The sequence below is a fragment of the Anomaloglossus baeobatrachus genome, chromosome 10 (genome assembly GCF_048569485.1).
Source record: "Anomaloglossus baeobatrachus isolate aAnoBae1 chromosome 10, aAnoBae1.hap1, whole genome shotgun sequence".
NCBI lineage: Eukaryota > Metazoa > Chordata > Amphibia > Anura > Aromobatidae > Anomaloglossus > Anomaloglossus baeobatrachus.
The window spans coordinates 57,494,798-57,516,739 of record NC_134362.1 but is presented as its reverse complement, the minus strand read 5'-3'; the positions used below and the strand labels follow the sequence as shown (position 1 = coordinate 57,516,739).

General features: G+C 45.1%; 1 protein-coding gene across 2 annotated transcripts in view; it reads right to left on the bottom strand.

Annotated features, from left to right (window-relative positions):
- Window positions 1-6,494, bottom strand: part of CDC42BPG (CDC42 binding protein kinase gamma) — a 201,474-nt gene extending 194,980 nt beyond the window's left edge. For both annotated transcript variants that reach the window (XM_075326797.1, XM_075326798.1), the window contains exon 1: window positions 5,849-6,494. In XM_075326797.1, coding sequence (XP_075182912.1) covers window positions 5,849-6,026 — 178 coding nt within the window. In that variant the 5' untranslated portion in view covers window positions 6,027-6,494. The remainder of the gene's footprint in view (window positions 1-5,848) is intronic.
- Between the last annotated feature and the right edge of the window lie 15,448 nt (window positions 6,495-21,942).

Genomic DNA, 21,942 nt, shown 5'->3' with positions numbered 1-21,942 from the left:
CAATGGGTCGGTCACACTGTAAACAGACTGACTATATGCCCAACTAAAAGAGCACCAGAAGTTTGTCTTCTTGATGCAGCTACAGACCCATCGAAAACCATCCAGGACATGTGGTTTTACCAGAAACTGACAGTTTCCAAAAATGAGTTTTAACACTAGAAGTCCCAGGAATTTCAAGCTCCATAGGGTTCCAATGGTAGAAATGTTAAGTGACCCCTCCTCTGGGACTTCTAGTGTTAAAAGGGACTATCAGTACAGGATGAATGTTCACACCAAGTGAAGGGGCTCATACATCATGGCAGGGCTAATCATTTAAAAAGGAGCCTGTCACCAGTTTTTTGGCCTATAAGCTGCGGCCACCACCACCGGTCTCTTATATAGACCATTCTAACATGCTGTATATAAGAGCCCAGGCCGGGGGTAGAACATAAAAAACACTTTATAATACTTACCTAACGGTCGCGCGGTGGGCGTTTCCGATGTTTGCGCTGGTACCAGTCTCTTTTGTCCATCTTTCTCTAGCCGCGGTGCATGACGGGTCCGACGTCATCCACACTCGCCGGCATTCAGGTCCTGAGCAGGGCAGATCAAAGTATTGTAGTGCGTCTGCGCAGGACCGGCGAGTGTGTATGACGTAGCCGCGCCATGCACCCAGGCTTCAGAAAGAGGACGAAGATGGCCGAAAGAGGAGGCACAGGACAACGGAGACGTCCATAAAGGCCCACCGCGCGACCGTTAGGTAAGTGTTTTTTATGTTCTACACAGCAGTCTGAGCTCTTATATACAGCATGTTAGAATGCCATATATAAGAGCCCGGTGGTGGCCGCAGCTTATAGGCCAAAAAAGTGGTAACAGGTTCCCTTTAAATACACATCTCCTCCCTTCTCTGGCTCTATGAAGCTGTCAAAGAGGAGGGTGGAGATTCAAAGAAAACAAGCACATGAAATGGTATATTTAAAATGATTAGCCCCACCATGATGCACGAGCGCCTGTACTTGGTGTGAACATTAATCCTGCGCTGATAAAGTCCGCTTAATAGCTGCACAGGTAAACTATAACAAAACTAAGTGATCTTTGAAAGTGCTATTCCAGCTGTCCACCTCACTTCCACATCAGGAGGGGAGCCGGGTCGATGACTAGCACATGGATCCAAAATAGCAATAGCCGCATAAAAGCACAGTTTTTTTGGCCTCGTCGTGGCCCTACTATGGTCACTGTAGTCCCATCTATGCACCCACCCTAAGAATATATCTACCGTATATCATGTTCATAGTGCAAGTTTAAGAGGTGTACCCTACATATGTACCATGAGGCATTTTTCATTTCTGAAAAAGGTGGGTTATCTATACATTGGTCATGCGCATACCAATATTTACTGCCCAAAACAAACTCTTTTGGTAGATGTCGCTAATGATAATGAATGGACAGATCTCACGTCATAAATACAATGATGTGACCAAAGCCTAAATGAATCATCCCCAATTGTCCATCCAGTGTCAGCCTGATGTTTACATAAATTGTATGAATGAGTTTGTTATGCCACAGTGGCAACATATCATCCATAATCCTCCTCCGGGCTCAGTTTAACCCTCTGTTTGCGCATGACTACTATGTAACGAAGACTTCCCTGCAGACACGATGTAAGCCTAGACTCCTGTAGTGACACCGAAGATGGCCCTCCAAAAGAAAAGATCAAACGTGGGCAGCAGACAACGGCAAGATATATAGAAAGCCAGACAGACCAGTCTGAACCCTGAGAATGTCATAGATACCGATACCAAACTGTGGTCTGGGGACAGGTTGGGTGACGGTGATGTCACAGCATGACAAGATGTCACACCCTGCCGGCTGCTTTGATTTACCCCTTAAATAAGCTGAGCCATCACAGGAAAACAATACTTTTCTTTTTAACTGCCGTCGATTTACTAGTAAAGCGCTGTGGAATTAATAGCGCTGTATAAATGAATAAAAATTATTAATAATTATTATTATTATTATTATTATTATTAGTTGCAAATATGGACGAATTCTGCAGGTGTATAGAATGTAGAATACAAAATTATATTGTGGTGCCGGGTTAGCCAGAAAAATCCATGTATATACTTTTATTCCCAAAAGTATTCTAGGAGAGATATACTTTTTCCGCTTGGCCAATAAAGGTATCATTTGCAAACTTTAAGAGCACAGAGGCTCCTTCTACGTGTGGATATACAACTACGACCATTATTTTAGTACCATGTGCAATAACAATATTTTAGACATTCTCTTATAGCCTGGAGAAATAAAGAAGGTGATGTCCATGTGCGCAGCATGGAGAGGCGCGAGAGCATGTCTAAAGCTATGGTTTTCAGTTACACACACACACACACACACACACACATCCCAAAAGTTTGGGCACACCTCATTCAAATAGTTTTCTTTATTTTCATGACTCTAAAAATTGTAGATTCACATTGAAGACATCAAAACTATGAATTAACACATGTGGAATGAAATACTTAACAAAAAAAAAAAAAAAAAAAAAAAGTGTGAAACAACTGAAAAAATATCTTATATTCTAGGTTCTTCAAAGTAGCCACCTTTTGCTTAGATTACTGCTTTGCACAGTCTTGGCATTCTCTTGATGAGCTTCAAGAGGTAGTCACCGGAAATGGTTTTCCAACAGTCTTGAAGGAGTTCCCAGAGATGCTTAGCACTTGTTGGCCCTTTTGCCTACACTCTGTGGTCCAGCTCACCCCAAACCATCTCGATTGGGTTCAGGTCTGGTGACTGTGGAGGCCAGGTCATCTGGCGTAGCATCTCATCACTCTCCTTCTTAGTCAAATAGCCCTTACACAGCCTGGAGGTGCGTTTGGGGTTATTGTCCTGTTGAAAAATAAACGATGGTCCAACTAAATTCAAACCGGATGGAATAGCATGCCACTGCAGGATTCTGTGGTAGCCAAGCTGGTTTAGTATGCCTTCAATTTTGAATAAATCCCCAACAGTGTCAGCAGCAAAGCCCCCCCCACACCATCACACCTCCTCCTCCATGCTTCACGGTGGGAACCAGCCATGTAGAGTCCATCCGTTCACCTTTTCTACTAAGATACGGTGGTTGGATCCAAAGATCTCAAATTTGGACTCATCAGACCACAGCACAGATTTCCACTGGTCTAATGTCCATTCCTTGTGTTCTTTAGCCCAAACAAGTCTCTTCTGCTTGTTGACTGTCCTTAGCAGTGGTTTCCTAGCAGCTATTTTACCATGAAGGCCTGCTGCACAAAGTCTCCTCTTAACAGTCGTTCTAGAGATGAGAAGGTGTGTCCAAACTAATATATATATAGTTATATATATATATATATATATAGATATATATAGATATATATAGATATATATATATATATATAGATATATAGATAGATAGATAGATAGATAGATAGATAGATAGATAGATAGATAGATAGATAGATAGATAGATAGATAGATAGATAGATAGATAGATAGATAGATAGATATATAGAGATATAGATATAGATATAGATATAGATATAGATATAGATATAGATATAGATATAGATATAGATATAGATATAGATATAGATATAGATATAGATAGATATAGGATTAGGGGCCCAAGAGGAAAGGGAGCCACTTCTACTTCCAAAACAGCAAGCAGACACAAAGGGGTGGATTGTGATGAAGTATTAGACCTATAAAATGCCCCCATATACAGTCCTGGCACACATGGGCCCCTTGCGTCTGTGGCCGCTGCTGCATAAGACAAAGACTATATGAACAATGGACGTAGTGCACATTGCGCCATTGTATACCACGTCCTTTATCAGCTGCTGATGCTTTTTTTAACTAAACAGCAGAATCCATTTGAAGTCAATGAAAGGTTTGTTTTCTTCTATCCATTGGATTAGATGGAAACAAAAGATGGATGAACATGAACTTCATTTGTGTTTCTGTTTACAATTCATTTTCTAATTTATTTTTGAAATATATTAACACCTATCTGACCCAATACTGTTAAGGTAGTTGATGCATTGGTCCTAACAGAAGAGCTGCCCAATATAAAGCAGAGATACGGCAGAAATGGCAAATTCAATTCCACCAAGGGTCTTCTATGAGAAGATTGTTTTGAACATTAACCAACACAATTGTTTTTTTTTGGGAAACTTAAAAGTTGTCCAGTGAAATGTCATCCCCCATCTCCTTAATAGGCGATAACTTAGTGATCGGAGGGTGTTCCATAACGATTGGCGGATGAGGAACTTTGTAAAATGGAGAGGCAAGTCGAACGCCCGCCCACCACTTCTCTATGGGGATGCCGTAAAAAGCCAGAGCTCATCAGCCCCATAGAGAATGAATGGAGCGGCGGTGGAGCGTGTGCCCTACTGCTCCAATCTGGGGTACAGTTCCCCATCCTGTTGAACAGTGCAGGGCTGAGTGTCCGGATCTCCACTGATCCACTTTGTTTCCCCCCTAGCTTTCCTTTGTAGTCCCAATAATATTTTATCAATAAAAACAGGTTTGGACACAAGTATCCTGCAGACAAGTAAGGCCGCGCTCACATCAGCGGTATTTTGCTGCAAAACCGGCTCCATCACAAATGCACTTCAGTTCCATTAATTTCCAGTGGAATCGCGGCAAGATGCGGTTGCGTGCGTCATACACAACCGCATGTGACCGCATTTTGCCACGATTCCATTGGAAATGGAACTGAAACGCATTTGTGACGGATCCTGTTTTGCGACAAAATACCGCTGATGTGAGCGCGGCCTTACTTGTTTTCACCAGACGACCCCTTTAAGAAGTAAGGCACAGGGAAGTTCAAGGGTGTAACTATGGCTGGCTTAACATCAGCGTTTTTCTGCTGGTCTGCAAAAAAAAAAAAAAAAAAAACGCATGTTACCGGATTCGTTATCTGCTCAATGCAATGTCAATGGACTTGCAGCAACATGCGTTTGCGTGCGGCAGTGTCAGGATCCGGTGAGTTGCAGTTTCTTACCTTTTATCAAAAACGCAACATGTTGCGTTTTTCACCTCCGTTCAAAAACTATGTCACCTGATCCTGTAGATTGCGGCAGTAGCTGCAATGTATTTCAATAGGCGCTGGACCCGGTTTTCACAGTTGTGGTTGTATGTGGCTTGAAGGATCCGGTTTGCTGTACAAAACATAGCCTGAAACATGAGATCTCGCTCTCTCATCCGGTAACATGCGTTTTGCGTTTTTTTGCCATCCGGCAGAAAAATGCTGATGTGAAACCAGCCTATGATTGTCTTAGGTGAGCTAGGACACTGCAGGGGCCAAAATGACCCCTTTGGCCTTTATAAGATGACCAACAATACTAAAGACCCCATGATAGGATAATTGTTGATATTATGGTAGAGTAATATACATCTTCAAAGTCAAATATATATATATATATATATATATATATATATATATATATATATATATATATATATATATATATATATATATATATATATATATATATATATATATATAAAGCGCTGTGGAATTTGTTGGCACTATAGAAATAATGAGATATACTGCTCAAAAAAATAAAAGGGAACACTAAAATACCATTGTATTGTTTAAGTGTTATATATATATATATTATTTTATATACACACACACTATATAACACTTGAACAACACAATGATATTTTAGTGTTCCCTTTATTTTTTTTTTAGCAGTATACAGTATCTCATTATTTCTATAGCGCCAACATATTCCACAGCGCTTTACGATATATATGTGTAATAGTATACATATATGATCTAATGGGATTGGACCCCACACTTGGCGCTCGCTCACGCTCAATAATGCCGGGTGTGCATGCGTTCTCTTACCCCACGCCAGGAATTCTGTCACATTCTTGTCCCGCCGCAGAGGTGGCGCATTGCATTCCTGACACAGGCAGACTATCACATCTAGGAGGGTCTCCACGCTGAGGGAATCGCAGTCACATCCATGAGGTCCTTTAAGGACCAAGTCCTCCAGCTTCTTCAGGCGCTTTTCTACAGACATCTTGGGGTGTTTTTCCTTCTTTTACCAGTTTATCCAACAAGAAGAAGAGCTGGGGCGGCCCCAGTAAGAGATGAGGGCAGAGGAGGTCCCACTACGCACTCATGTCCGACGCTCCTGATATTTGCAAGTCTGAAAAGTTTAGGCCACCATTAATGCTGCCCTCCCTAAGGTGCATGTAATAATGGGCTCCTTCCAGTGTGTGCTGTGCCCTGCAATGGCTGGTGGGCAGCGGACAGTCACCCCAGTGCCACCCACACACCCAGTGTCAGGCGCACACATGCCGGGTACAGGGGGCACAGTGACAGCCTGCAGTGTCGGTGCCACAGCGCAGTGCCATGGCCGCCCGCAGAGTAGTCAGCAGCAGTGTCCCCCTCCGGCCACTGTCCCCTCACACCTGCCTGTCCGGGGCTCTCTGTGAGGTGCACTCCGGGCTCAGCGCTTCCTGTAATTGCTGCAGTCCTCACTCTTCTTCCCTCACCTGTACAAGCCACGCCCAGCACACGGTGAGAGGGGGTGTGGCTAGACGCTCACCTGGAAGCCACGCCCCTCCCCGTCCGAGGTCTTATGCAGTCACGTGACAGGTAATGCGTCTTTCACCGCGCTCTCGCCAGACTGCTCCTTGCGTCTTATCTGCGTCTTTTGCAAACTCTGACACAATCTAATCCACATAAACAAGACAATTTCTTCTTAATTATCATTTATTTCTTGTTTAGGATTATAAAACAGAAAACCCACAAAAAAAGCCCCAAAACGTGCTAATGTGAACAGAACAGACAAATGCTGCCAATAGGTAGAACCTGGGATCAGACAAGTAGCGTTTTTACTAGTAAGGCTGCTTTCACACATCATCAGGCACAATCCAGCGCTTTGCAGAAAAAAGTATCCTTTTTTTTTGTCACCGGATGCGTTTTTTTCCTCATAGACTTACATTAGCGCCGGATTGTGCCGCATGGCCTTGCGTTGCGTCCGTTTTTTGCCGGATGCGGCATATGTAGCCGATGCGGCGGCCGCATGGAACGTTGCTTGCATTGCGCCGGATCCAGCGCAATTTTCAATGCAAGCCTATGGACGCCAGATGCGGCGTCCTGCGGCAAAAACTGCATCCGGTGGTCGGATGCGGTTTTTTGAACTGCGCATGCTCAGTGTCATATCGGATCCGTCAAAAACCGGACGGGCCGCATGGAAAAACTTATGCAACGGATCCGTTATTTTTCGCCGCATCCGTTGCATAGGTTTTTGAGCTGGATAGTGCCTGATGCAAAAAAACTGATGTGTGAAAGCAGCCTAAACCGCACCTCTTGAGTGTTTGCAGAAGCTTTTTCTGCACCAAAAACCAGGAAAAAAGCAGCATAAAGTATGCACATGCATTTTTTTTATGCATTTCTATTCATTTGAAACAATTGATCTAAAAAAAAAAAGTGCTTTGAAGGTTCAAATCTGCTCCAAAAAATAGTGATAAATGAGATTTCAGAGATCATATTCACTTTGCTGGTACAGTAAAAACGTGTGTCAAAAAAGCAGCGTGTGAACAAGCCCTTAGCATTTTTTTGCTACTTTATGTTTCTGCAGGCGTCAGCACTAAAAATGAGCAATATACTTAATTTGTTGCCTTTTTTATGCTTTTCTGATGCTTTTTTGGTGCAGATTTGACCCCAAAGACCAGAGGAGCCCTCCAAAGTTGCACACAGTGGGGTATTTTATCATAGCATCGGATACTGTCAGCCAGGAGAGACCCCCTGTGTAAATGGAGCCTAAAGGTGTGATCACCGGCAAACAGACAAAAAAGGGCCCCAGTGCAAGAAGAACAAATAATAATCAGCAGTACTCACCATCGCTGGGTCCATCGCTAACTCTCCACCACTTCTTTTGGCCGACTCTCCATCACTTCTCCAGTCTCAGTGCTTTAGTTACAGTGGTGACGTCACATCAACAGCTAACAGAACCACTGCGGCCAATCACTGAGCTCAGCAGCAGGTCTATGTAGGCGGCACGAGCCACTGAGCTCAGTGATTGGTTGCAGTGGTGACGTCACATCAACAGCTAACAGAACCACTGCGGCCATTCACTGAGCTCAGCAGCTGATCGATGTAGGTGGTACGAGCCACTAAGCTCAGTGATTGGCTGCAGTGGTGACGTCACGTCAACAGCTAACAGAAGCACTGCAGCCAATCACTGAGCTTAGCGGCTGGTTGATGTAGGTCGCATGAGCCACTGAGCTTAGTGATTGGCTGCAGTAGTGATGTCACATTAACAGCTAACATAAGCACTGCAGCCAATCACTGAGCTCAGTGGCTGGTCGATGTAGGCTGCACGAGCTACTGCGCTCAGTGATTGGCTGCAGTGGTGACGTCACATCAACAGGTAACAGAACAACTGCAGGTAATCACTGAGCTTAGCGGCTGGTTGATGTAGGCGGCATGAGCCACTGAGCTAAGTGATTGGCTACAGTGGTAATGTCACGTCAACACCTAACAGAACCATTGCGACGAATCACTGAGCTCAGAGGCAGGTCTATGTAGGCGGCACGAGCCACTGAGCTCAGTGATTGGCTGCAGTGGTGAGGTCACATCAACAGCTAACAGAACCACTGCACCCAATCACTGAGCTTAGCGGGAGGTCGATATAGGGGGCATGAGCCATTGAGCTCAGTAATTGGCTGCAGTGGTGATGTCATGTCAACAGCTAACTGAACCACTGCGGCCAGTCACTGAGCTCAGCATCTGGTTGATGTAGGCAGAATGAGCCATTGAGCTCAGTGATTGGCTGCAGTGCTGATGTCACGTCAACAGCTCACAGAACCACTGCAGCCAATCACTGAACGCAGCGGCAGGTTGATGTAGGCGACATGAGCCATTGAGCTCAGTGATTGGCTGAAGTGGTGACGTCACGTCAACAGCTAAAAGAACCACTGTAGCCAATCACTGAGCTCATCGTCTTGTCCATATAGGCGGCACGAGCTACTGGGCTCAGTGATTGGCTTCTGCAGTCATTTGAGCTGTCAAGTTGACGTCACCACTACTGACAAAACATTAAAACCAGAGCCTACAGTGAATCGGGGGAGGGTAAGTAAAATCTGACTTAATCACTTGGGGGAGCAGACATGGATGGAGATAGGTGAAAAAATACTTAATGGTTGGATAGCTCTGAGAAAAATTGTTTTGAGTGAAGTATGGAGAGACTCGCACTACAGGATCATGCATAGGGCACTTATAGCATTAAACATCCCAAACTCACCGACAATGAGAGACTGCATGATCCCCTGCCCCAAGTGTACAGTCATATGAAAAAGTTTGGGCACCCCTATTAATGTTAACCTTTTTTCTTTATAACAATTTGGGTTTTTGCAACAGCTATTTCAGTTTCATATATCTAATAACTGATGGGCTGAGTAATATTTCTGGATTGAAATGAGGTTTATTGTACTAACAGAAAATGTGCAATCCGCATTTAAACAAAATTTGACCGGTGCAAAAGTATGGGCACCTCAACATAAAAGTGACATTAATATTTTGTAGATCCTCCTTTTGCAAAAATAACAGCCACTAGTCGCTTCCTGTAGCTTTTAATGAGTTCCTGGATCCTGGATGAAGGTATATTTGACCATTCCTGTTTACAAAACAATTCCAGTTCAGTTAACTTTGATGGTCGCCGAGCATGGACAGCCGCTTCAAATCATCCCACAGATTTTCAATGATATTCAGGTCTGGGGACTGGGATGGCCATTCCAGAACATGGTAATTATTCCTCTGCATGAATGCCTGAGTAGATTTGGAGTGGTGTTTTGGATCATTGTTTGGCTGAAATATCCATCCACTGCGTAACTTCAACTTCGTCACTGATTCTTGCACATTATTGTCAAGAATCTGCTGATACTGAGTTGAATCCATGCGACCCTCAACTTTAACAAGATTCCCGGTGCCGGCATTGGCCACACAGCCCCAAAGCATGATGAAACCTCCACCAAATTTTACTGTGGGTAGCAAGTGCTTTTCTTGGAATGCCGTGTTATTTTGCCTCCATGCATAACGCCTTTTTGTATGACCAAACAACCCAATATTTGTTTCATCAGTCCACAGGACCTTCTTCCAAAATGTAACTGGCTTGTCCAAATGTGCTTTTGCATACCTCAGGCGACTCTGTTTGTGGCGTGCTTGCAGAAACGGCTTCTTTTGCATCACTCTCCCATACAGCTTCTCCTTGTGCAAAGTGCGCTGTATTGTTGACCGATGCACATTGACACCATCTGCAGCAAGATGATGCTGCAGGTCTTTGGAGGTGGTCTGACTGTTCTCACCATTCTTCTTCTCTGCCTTTCTGATATTTTTCTTGGCCTGCCACTTCTGGGCTTAACAAGAACTGTACCTGTGTTCTTCAATTTCCTTACTATGTTCCTCACAGTGTAAACTGACAGTTTAAATCTCTGAGACACCTTTTTGTATCCTTCCCCTGAAAATTATGTTGAAGAATTGTTGTTTTCAGATCATTTGAGAGTTGTTTTGAAGAGCCCATGATGCCACTCTTCATAGGAGATTCAAATAGGAGAACAACTTGCAAGTGGCCACCTTAAATACCTTTTCTGATGATTGGATACACCTGCCTATGAAGTTCAAAGCTCAATGAGGTTACAAAACCAATTTAGTGCTTTAGTAAGTCAGTAAAAAGTAGTTACATTTTGGAAGAAGGTCCTGTGGACTGATGAAACAAAGATTGAGTTGTTTGGTAATACAAAAAGGCGTTATGCATGGAGGCAAAAAAACACGGCATTCCAAGAAAAGCACTTGCTACCCACAGTAAAATTTGGTGGAGGTTCCATCATGCTTTGGGGCTGTGTGGCCAATGCCGGCACCGGGAACCTTGTTAAAGTTGAGGGTCGCATGGATTCAACTCAGTATCAGCAAATTCTTGACAATAATGTGCAAGAATCAGTGACGAAGTTGAAGTTACGCAGGGGATGGATATTTCAGCAAGACAATGATCCAAAACACCGCTCCAAATCTACCCAGGCATTCATGCAGAGGAACAATTACAATGTTCTGGAATGGCCATCCCAGTCCCCAGACCTGAATATCATTGAAAATCTGTGGGATGATGTGAAGCGGCTGTCCATGCTCGGCGACCATCAAACTTAACTGAACTGGAATTGTTTTGTAAACAGGAATGGTCAAAAATACCTTCATCCAGGATCCAGGAACTCATTAAAAGCTACAGGAAGCGACTAGAGGCTGTTATTTTTGCAAAAGGAGGATCTACAAAATATTAATGTCACTTTTATGTTGAGGTGCCCATATTTTTGCACCGGTCAAATTTTGTTTAAATGCGGATTGCACATTTTCTGTTAGTACAATAAACCTCATTTCAATCCAGAAATATTACTCAGTCCATCAGTTATTAGATATATGAAACTGAAATAGCTGCTGCAAAAACCCAAATTGTTATAAAGAAAAAAGGTTAACATTAATAGGGGTGCCCAAACTTTTTCATATGACTGTAAACTGAGAGATGAAGACCTGTTACATGGATTACGGGGATGGCCGAAAATGAAACAACTATGGGACCAGGTGGGGCAAATGATGAGTAGACTATGGAAGCGAGCCCTTCCCTTAAAAACCATGACGTTCCATTTTCAAGAAGAGTATGGGGGGGCAGACAAAGGAGACGCTATACCTTCTGATATTGTTTCACTCCATTTGTCTGATGATGCATATTGAATCATTGGCTAAATGAATTGGTGCCAGATTTGGGTGAAATGATAAGTTGAAGCTTAAAGGGGTTGTCCACTACTTTGACAATGATGGTCTGTCCTTAGCGTAGGTCATCAGTGTCTGATTGACTGGGGTCTGACATCCCCGCCAATCAGCTGTTTTTTGTTCTGGCAGCAAGTAGCCTGAAATGCTCAGTTCCTGAGCTGCTCCGTCTTATGATAGCGGCAACTGCCGGGTACTGCACATCCACCTCCTATTGATTAGAGTGGGAGGTGGATGTGCACTCCCCGGCCGCTATCAGAAGAAGGAGCAGCTCCGGAACTGAGCATTTCCACCTGCCTGCTGCCACCTCCAGGACCGTGAACAGGTGATCGGCGGGGGTGCCGGGTGTCAGACCTTGGCCGATCAGACATTGATGACCTATGCTAAGGATAGGCCATCAATGTCAAAGTAGTGGACAACCTCTTTAAGGCCTCTTTCACACATTCGAACGTGTGTGATGGTCCATGGGGAAGGTACATAAGGCCATCCGTGTTCCTGTGCTATCTGTGTGACATCTGGATAGCACGCGGACAGCATGAACTTGTATACTTACCTGTCTCTGGTGCTGCTGTTACTTCCGGGTCCATGGTCAGTGCAGTGAATATTCATGAGCATGATGAGTGGGACCTGGAAGCAACAGCAGCGCCAGAGACAGGTAGGTATTAAAATTCTTTTTTTAAGGGACGCATGTTTTCTCTGGTACGTGTCACACTGATGTCACATGGATCATATCAGTGTGCAATCCGTGTGACATCAGTGCTGCCGGCAGAAAACGGATATTTCGCCGTGTGGAGCACACGGACACGCATGTTCTCCATACGGACACGTGGTCTAGGTGAAAACACGGATGTGTGCGCAAACCCATTGATTTTAATGGGTCTACGTGTGTCCGTGTCTCCGGTATGTGTGAAAATGGGCACCATACGTGCCAGAGACATGGATGTGTGAAGGGGGCCTAATTTAGATTGGAGACAGAACATAATAAAGAAAAGGGAATACAATGGCTTTTATGCTGTATTACTATTCAGCCAACTTGATGGAACCCTTTGTAATGACAAAATGGTATCTATTAGGCTGGTTTCAGACGTCCGTGTTTCAGGTACGTGTGACTTCCGTTTTTAACACAGATTCCACACGTACCCATGTTATTCTCTGGAGTTACACACACGTCTATGTTCTCACACGTACCATGTGGCCCCGCACGTACACATGGAGACATGTCCGTTTTTTCTCAAGGGTGTCACACGGATCACACACTGATGTGATCTGTGTGACACATACCAGAGAAAACATGTGTCTTTGTCTTCCATATTCACCTGTATTCAGCACTGTTTTCTTCGGCTTCTGCTGTCTCCTGCTTCTCACCCGCACTCATTATGCTTATTGAATATTCACTGCACCTCGGACCTGGAAGCAGGAGCATCACCATGTACAGCGCTGGGGACAGCATCGCCGGTGACAGGTGAGTATCCATCAAGCAGTGTGTGTGCAGTGACTCCAGGAGGTCATCTAAATTCCCAATGAACTCTGATGAACTCGTAGCGCGGGTGTCATCAGGAGGTCATCAGAGTTCATTGGGAACTCCGATGACCTCCTGGACGTCACTGCACACACACTGCTTGCTGGATACTCACCTGCACCCGGTGATGCTGTCCCTGGCGCTGCTGTTGCTTCTAGGTCTGAGGTGCAGTCAATATTCAATGAGTATCATGAGCGGGGATCAAGAGCGGGAGGCAGCAGAGCTGAAATACAGGTGAATATAGAAAGTCTTTTGATATCAAAGACGCGTGTTTTTTCCGGTACGTGTCCCATGATGTTACAGGTATGCAAATGTAGCGCCCCTGAGACTGGGTGCTACAGGGTATTGTATTTTTTTTATATATGTATTCTTATGTATCTTATAATATCCGTCCAGACAGGCAGAGGATATCTTGGTAAGTTTCATTTTTGCTCACACACACACACACGCACGCACGCACGCAGTCAGGCAGGCAGGCAGAAATGACATTCCTGAAATGGGGGCACGTGCAGGGGGAAGTTACAAAAGGGAAAGTTACTTTAATTTTAGTCAGAACGCCTTGGGGAAGCAGAGAGAGAACATGCAGTGATCAGCTCTCTGAGGCTGCTTTCACACTACGTTTTTTTTAACATGCGTCATGAACGTTTTTTTGCTGTAAAAGTGGATCCTGTTTTTACAAAGAAAAACACATGCAAACGCATGTGTTATTTTGCAGGATCCTGTCACTTGAAGTTTATGGGCGGGCATTGAAGTCATGTGATCAAGAGTGAGGGGAACTGAACGTGATAGACTGGGAGCCGGCATCTGACAGCTGCGGACGCTGGTAACCAAGATAAACATCGGGTAACTAAGCGAAGTGCTTTGCTTGGATACCCAATATTTACCTTGGTTATGAGCGTCTGCAGCTGCTAGAAGCCAGGCTGCCTGCTCCCTGCACACGTAACCAAGGTAAACATCGGGTAACTAAGCGAAGCGCTTTGCTTGGTTACCCGATATTTACCTTGGTTACGAGCGTCCACCGCTCTCAGGCGGGGGAGAGAGAGAGAAGAGGGAGGGAGGGAGAGAGAGAGAGAGAGGGAGGGGGAGAGAGGGAGGGGGAGAGAGAGACTGATCACGCCAGGCTGGTTTCTGGGCATGCTCAGTAGAGCAAACAGGATCCTGTCTATCAGCATGCCAGCGTTCACATGCGTTTGCGTGCAGTATAGTCAGGATCCAGTGAAAAACAGTATTTGGACGCAGCTCAAAAACGCTACAAGTAGCGTTTTTGAAAAAAGTTAAAAAACTGCAACTCGTTGGATCCTCACTACTGTATAATGCACGCAAACGCATGTGAACGCATGTTGCCGCGAGTCCATTGCAAATGCATTGAAATGAAAACACATTTGCACTGGATCCGTTTTTGTGTTAAAAAAAACCATTCATGACGCATGTTAAAAAAACGTAGTGTGAAAGCGGCCTAAGAGCTCTCTCTCAGGGAGTGGAGTAGAGGTATCACCGGGTCCAGACTGGTTATACACCCTTTTCTTACCGGGGACCGGGCAAGTGGGTGGCTAGGGCCCTAAGCTGAGGAAGATGCCAGTTAGGAGGTTCCCGATCCATTAACCGGCAGAGACATGGAAAGGGAGAGGTGGCTAGCCGGGAAGGAACGGAGAGCCTGGGACCGGTAGTCATGCGGCACGGAAGAGATGAGAGTTACAGAGCCCTGCAGCTTCGGGTGGCAGAGTAATGGGTCCCAAGACCTCCAGAGACCAGGAAGGGACCACCACACGAGCGCACAGGAAGAGAAAGTCCACAGGTTGCCTTACCAGACTTGACCTCTGCCCTGCCTGGGAACGAACGGAGTTATTGCAGTAAAGAGAGAACTGTGTGTAAATAAGATCTGATACCCGCAACCCAGTGACTCTGACTCTGTTTGTCGTCGCCTTGTGATCTGGCAATTCCCAGTTCCGCGTTCTCCCTCTCGGGGGCGCTCCTCCTGTGAGGAGCGATATCATCCCGGCTGCACCCCAACATCACCCCCAGCGAGGTACCATGCAGCGGCGGTCTTATCCCTGGCCGCACACCACAGGTGGCGTAGTCGACATCATCCGTTCCACTCCTTGAGGAGGAAAGGTCGGAGGAAGGGTCCGCAGCGTAGGAGGCCGGGACCCCAGTCACCACCGTAACCGGTGACTACTTCTCCAGGACAATCCTTACTAGCCTCCCTTTTACTGTGCACCATGGGGCCACGGAACCGGGTCAGGCCACGACTTCTACAAACCACTGGCCCGGCTCCTGGTATACAGGGTACGGAGATATGCTCCTATCTTGTGCTGCGTGGGGTGTCACACAAACACAGATGTCACATGTATGACCATACCCATACATGTGGCTTGTACCTGATTAAACAGGACGTCTGTAACCGGCCTTAGAAGATATTAGTGGCACGCTAGAGATACTGAAAGTACCTCCAACCTAACATTCGGACTTTGATATCAATTTTAAGGAAGAAGATTAAAGAGAGGAGAATGGGTTGTGCAGGGAGAAATCTTTAGGGGGATATCAGATTATTGCACATCATTGAGCCTTACATGAATTATGTAGATATTTCAGAATATTCCTATACTCGTGTATACACATTAACTTTAGAAAGGTTAAAAAAAACATCTATCTCTACCAGGCCATGCCACAGCATGCAGCATTCCTGACTTCAAGTCCCAACACCTTGAAGAACTTCTAACAAGTAAAGTGATCAGTATAAGTATAAGGAAAACTCGACCAAAAGTCTCATCAATCAATCACGCTGAACTTTACTTTTTAAGGTTGGGCCTAATTGGAGGACATCTTGTTCTTTGGGTGCAGACACTAAGTTGCTATAACAGGGACATAATACGAAGACGGACAATAGACTTGCTTATTTTTCCCAAAATATAATATGAATGAGGCAAAGCAGAGCTAGACGTCCTCTTTGTGCTTCTTTGTGATATCCACGGACTACATTGTAACCCATACTTTTGTGGGTCTTTGACCTGTCATGGAAAGACTTTTTGCAGTATACAAAATGTAATGTATGATAGTGGGTCTGCGGCCTGTAGGCGGTATTGACGTCTTCTAGAGAGCAGGAGAGAGATTCATGGAAGTGGCTGCCCATTCTCCAGCTTCAGACTACAGGATGGAGAATGGTGGAGCAGGGAGCTTTGGCTCCCTGCTCCACCATAGGATACAACTTTATGGGTGTCATATTGACAGCATTACCAATCAAATTGGTGCTTGCCTGGAGTCCAGTGCACGCCCCTGAAGTCCATGGCGTGGGCACTCCAATTCTTATTAGCCAATGAGTTTTTATTGAGGGCAGGAGCTCTATAATGGGAGGTTTCTGCACCTCCATTTACTAATTATATGATGCTGTTGTTGCCATTTGCTTACTGATATGAAAGAATAAAGTTGTCATGTCAGCCACCGTGAGGATGAGGCATACCCCGGCAAATGAGGATAAATCAGTATTGTAAATTACCCACTATTTATTATGAGGAAGTCTCTGTGTGTCACAGATTTACATGGCACACAAAGGGGGCACTATATATGGGGCACTATATATGGGGGCACTATATATGGGGTACTATATACTGTATGTGCTATATATGGGACACATTATTGAGCACTGTACATGGTAGAATCTTTCATGTGGAAGTATTTAAATATATGGGGCACTCACTATACATGGCACAATTTTATGTAGGGCATTATTTATAAGGTTAAATTTTACACAAGGCACTATGGCTACAGAACTCTCTGAATTATGGGGCATGGTCCATATTGTGCTTTAATGGTAGCACAATAGTGATATCGTACACTCGATAAGTTATAGAGTTGTCGGTGCTGATACATTGACAATATATACAGGACTAATATATATATACTGTATATGTATGTGTGTGTGTGTGTGTGTGTGTGTGTGTATCTCAATGAATTAGAATTAGAATATCATCAAAAAATTCATTTATTTCAGTAATTAAATAAAAAAGTTAAATACATATTATATAGAGTCACTACACTCAGACGGCAGCCGTCTATCAGGAAATTTTAGAGCACTTCATGCCTCCCTCTTCCAACAAGCTTTTTAGAGATGGAAATTTCATTTTCCAGCAGGACTTTGCACCTGTCCACACTGCCAAAAGTACCAATACCTGGTTTACTAACCACAGTATCACTGTGCTTGATTGGCCAGAAAACTCGCCTGACCTAAACCCCATAAAGAATCTATGGGATATTGTCAAGAGGAAGATGAGAGACACCAGAGCCAACAATGCAGACGAGCTGAAGGCTGCTATCAAAGCCACCTGAGCTTCAATAACATCTCAGCATTGCTGATCGCCTCCATGCCACGCCGCATTGATGCAGTAATTCATGCAAAAGGAACAAACGACCAAGTGTTGAGGCATTTACTGTTCAGACTTTTCAGTAGGCGCCAACATTTCTGAGTGTAAAATCATTTATTCAGTTGGTTTTATATAATATTCTAATTTTCTGAGATAATGACTTTTGGGTTTTCATTGGATGTAAGCCATAATCATCAACATTAACAGAAATAAACACATGAAATAGATGCCTCTGTGTGTAATGACTCTATATAATATATAGGAATAGATCCCTCTGTGTGTAATGACTCTATATATATTATATAGGAATAGATCCCTCTGTGTGTAATTGTTACGTCGCCACCGGGGTCTGCTCCAGCGACTTCTGCTCCGATCGCCAGGCGACGCCGTGTTCCTGCCATGGATGGTACTGGTGATGGGAGAGGAGTCGATGCCAGCAGCACCGGTGGGCGCAGGCTCCGATTATCCACTGGGCTGGGTTATCTTGGGATCTGCAGTACCGCTGGCTGACTGTGGGTAGCGTGTGTATTCCAGCTACAGCCAATGGGAAGACACCACACCCTTCTTAGTTCCCCTCCTGTATGCTGACCTCTGCCAGAGATAGTTCTGATTTCCTGGCTCCTGGTCCGCCCTATTATGTTTTGTGATTCCTGTGTGCTGACTTCTGCGTGTTTTCTGACTACCCTTCTACCTGCTGGTTTTGTACCTCGCTGCCCGATCCGGATTTGACCTCTGCTACGTTTTCTGATTACGTCATTGTCTGCCGATTCTGTGCCTCTTCTGCTATTCCTGGTTTGACCCTGCCTGACTACTACTCTCATCGGACTGCAGCCTTCCACAGGTAGTGATCACCCAGGCCCTGTGTAATTCCAAATCCTTGTATAGGGGTTAAAGGGTTTCAGGGTTCTGGGGGTCCTGCTTGGTGAGTGGCTTCCCTCTACTCTGTCAATTACATCGCACCTGAGTCTGTTGATCCAGGCAGGCGTTACAGTAATGACTCTATATAATATATAGAAATAGATCCCTCTGTGTGTAATGACTCTATATGATGTATAGGAATAGATCCCTCTGTGTGTAATGACTTTATATAATATATAGGAATACATCCCTCTGTGTGTAATGACTCTATATAATATATGTGTTTCCCTTTTTGTATTGAATTACTGAAATAATGTAACTTTTTAATGATATTCTAATTTTATTGAGATGCACTTGTACATTCATGTGACCGCAGCCTGAGAGTTTTATCTTTTGTTCAGATAAATTAGGAAATTAATGTGGTTCTTTTCCTAAGGGTTCGCTCACATCTACATATTAAAAAAAATCAGTCTGATTTTCGGTCAGAAAAGATGGACGAGTGACATTATACATGTCATGCCATTTTTTTTTCTCTCATCCATATGCCATTCATATGCCATGTGTTTTTTTTTTCTCAGCAGCTATTATTCAACAGTCATTTACAGGACCATTTAAGGCTGTGTGCACACAATGGAGTTTTGATGCGGATTTGATGCAGTTTGTGGCCCACATCTGCATGTCTATCTTAGGCTACATGCGCACGCTGCTTTTTTTGCTGCTTTTTTGCTGCTTTTTTGGCTGCAGTTTTGTCAGCAGAACTTTCTGACATCTGACTTCCCAGCAAAGTCTATGAGAAGTCAGATTTGTCATGCGCACACTGCAGTTTATTTGTCAGCGTTTTTTTTGTCAAAAGTTTGTGACAAAAAAAATGCACCATGTTCATTCTTCCTGCGTTTTTGTCAACATTTGTCACCCATTGAAATCAATGAGGGCATCAAAAACGCAGGAAAAATGCATGCTAATCACAAGTGGTGCATTTTACCTGCCTTTTACCTGCGTTTTTGCTAGCAAAAACGCAGGTGATTTGTCAGGAAGTGAGGTCAGGCAAGTGGTCCCGTCCCGTCCTCCATATGTTCCCCGAAGTACCGCTGTCCCCAGGGGAGATGATGTGGAGGACGGGACTATCAGCAGCGGCAGCGAGAGGGGGATGGACATTGGCAGCTGAAAACATTGATTTTTCCCTCTTGCTGCTGCCGCCGCTGATAGTCCCGTCCTCCACATGTTCCCCGAAGTACCACTGTCCCCAGCGTGCACGCACAGGGGAGATGATGTGGAGGACGGGACTATCAGCAGCGGCGGCAGCGAGAGGGAAAAATCAATGTTTTCAGCTGCCAACGTCCATCCCCCTCTCGCTGCCGCCGCCGCTGATAGTCCCGTCCTCCACGTGTTCCCTGAAGTACCGCGGTCCCCGCACAGGGGAGATGATGGACCCCTCTCACCGCCACCGCCGCCGCCGCTGAAAGTCCCGGGCTCCACGCTCCTGCCGCCGGCCGGTTCCACGCTCCTGCCGCCGGCCGGCTCCACGCTCCTGCCGCCGGCCGGCTCCACGCTCCTGCCGCCGGCCGGCTCCACGCTCCTGCCGCCGGCTCCAGGCTCCTGCCGCCGGCTCCACGCTGTAGCGCGATCAGCTGAGCTGTCAGAGGTTACTCGCGGCCACCGCTGGATTCGGCGGTGACAGCGGGTAACCTCGGTGACAGCTCAGCTGATCACGCGGCTGTCTTCATTAGCTGCATGGAGGTGACAGGAGCGGCGGTGTCTGCTGCTCCGGTCACCTCCATGCAGCACTGCTGGATGCGACGCTGGAGCATGCTGGATTACGCCGGACATGGAGGGCTTTGTCGGGGTTAATAAATTGGTAATGAGGGAATGTGTTTGTGTTTTTTATTTCTAATAAAGGATTTTTCGGGTGTGTGTGTTTATTTACTGTAATTTACAGATTAATCATGGAGGGTGTCTCATAGACGCCTGACATGATTAATCTAGGACTTATTGGCAGCTATGGGCTGCCAATAACTCCTTATTACCCCGATTTGCCAACGCACCAGGGTAAATCGGGAAGAGCCGGGTACAGCCCCAGAACTGCCGCATATAATGTATGCGGCAATTCTGGGCGGCTGCTGACTGATATTGTTAGGCTGGGGGGCTCCCCATAACGTGGCGCTCCCCATCCTGAGAATACCAGCCTTCAGCCGTATGGCTTTATCTGGCTGGCATTAAAATTGGGGGGGACCGCACGCCGTTTTTTTTAATTATTTATTTCTAATTTTTTTTTTTTCCAATTCAACAAGCTTTATGGGCTTGTTTGAACTGAAAAATACATGAAAAAATTGTTGACAAAACTGCAGCCAAAAACGCACCAAAAAAGCAGCAAAAATGCACCAAAAAAGCACCTACATTTTTTGTGACATTTCCAGGCTCTCTCTGACAAGGTGCAGTTTTGGCTGCAGTTTGTGAACACGAAAAAAAAGCAGCGTGCGCATGTAGCCTTAGGCTGCTTTCACACATCCGGTTTTAGCAGTGCGGCTAAATCCGTCTCTAAAACCTATGCAACGGATGCGGCGAAAAAAACGCATCCTTTGCATAAGTTTTTACATGCGGCCCGTCCGGTTTTTGCCGGCTGCGGCACACTACTGAGCATGCGCAGTGCAAAAAACCGCATGCGGCGGCCAAAAAAATGTGCCAGGCAACGTTCCATCCGGCCGCCGCATGGGCTAAATATGCCGCATCCGGCAAAAACCGGACCGAACGCAAGGCCATGCGGCACAATCCGGCACTAATGAAAGTCTATGCGGAAACAACACAACCGGCGGCAAAAAAAAACGGTTGCGTTTTTTCTGCAAAGAGCCGGATTGTGCCGCACAGGAAAAACCGGATGTGTGAAAGCAGCCTAAGGCCAGCAAAGTCAATGAGAATTCTGAAGTATTGTGCATGTTGCTTATTTGTTTTCCTTGCAGATTTGGTGCAGAAAATAATCTGCAGTATGTCAACTGTTGGCGCCTTTTTCCTGCATCTTTTAAAGGGAACCTGTCACCACTTTTTCGGCCTATAAGCTGCGGCCACCACCACCGGGCTCTTACAGTTAGGTCCAGAAATATTTGGACAGTGACACAATTTTCGCGAGTTGGGCTCTGCATGCCACCACATTGGATTTGAAATGAAACCTCTACAACAGAATTCAAGTGCAGATTGTAACGTTTAATTTGAAGGTTTGAACAAAAATATCTGATAGAAATTGTAGGAATTGTACACATTTCTTTACAAACACTCCACATTTTAGGAGGTCAAAAGTAATTGGACAAATAAACCAAACCCAAACAAAATGTTTTTATTTTCAATATTTTGTTGCGAATCCTTTGGAGGCAATCACTGCCTTAAGTCTGGAACCCATGTACATCACCAAACGCTGGGTTTCCTCCTTCTTAATGCTTTGCCAGGCC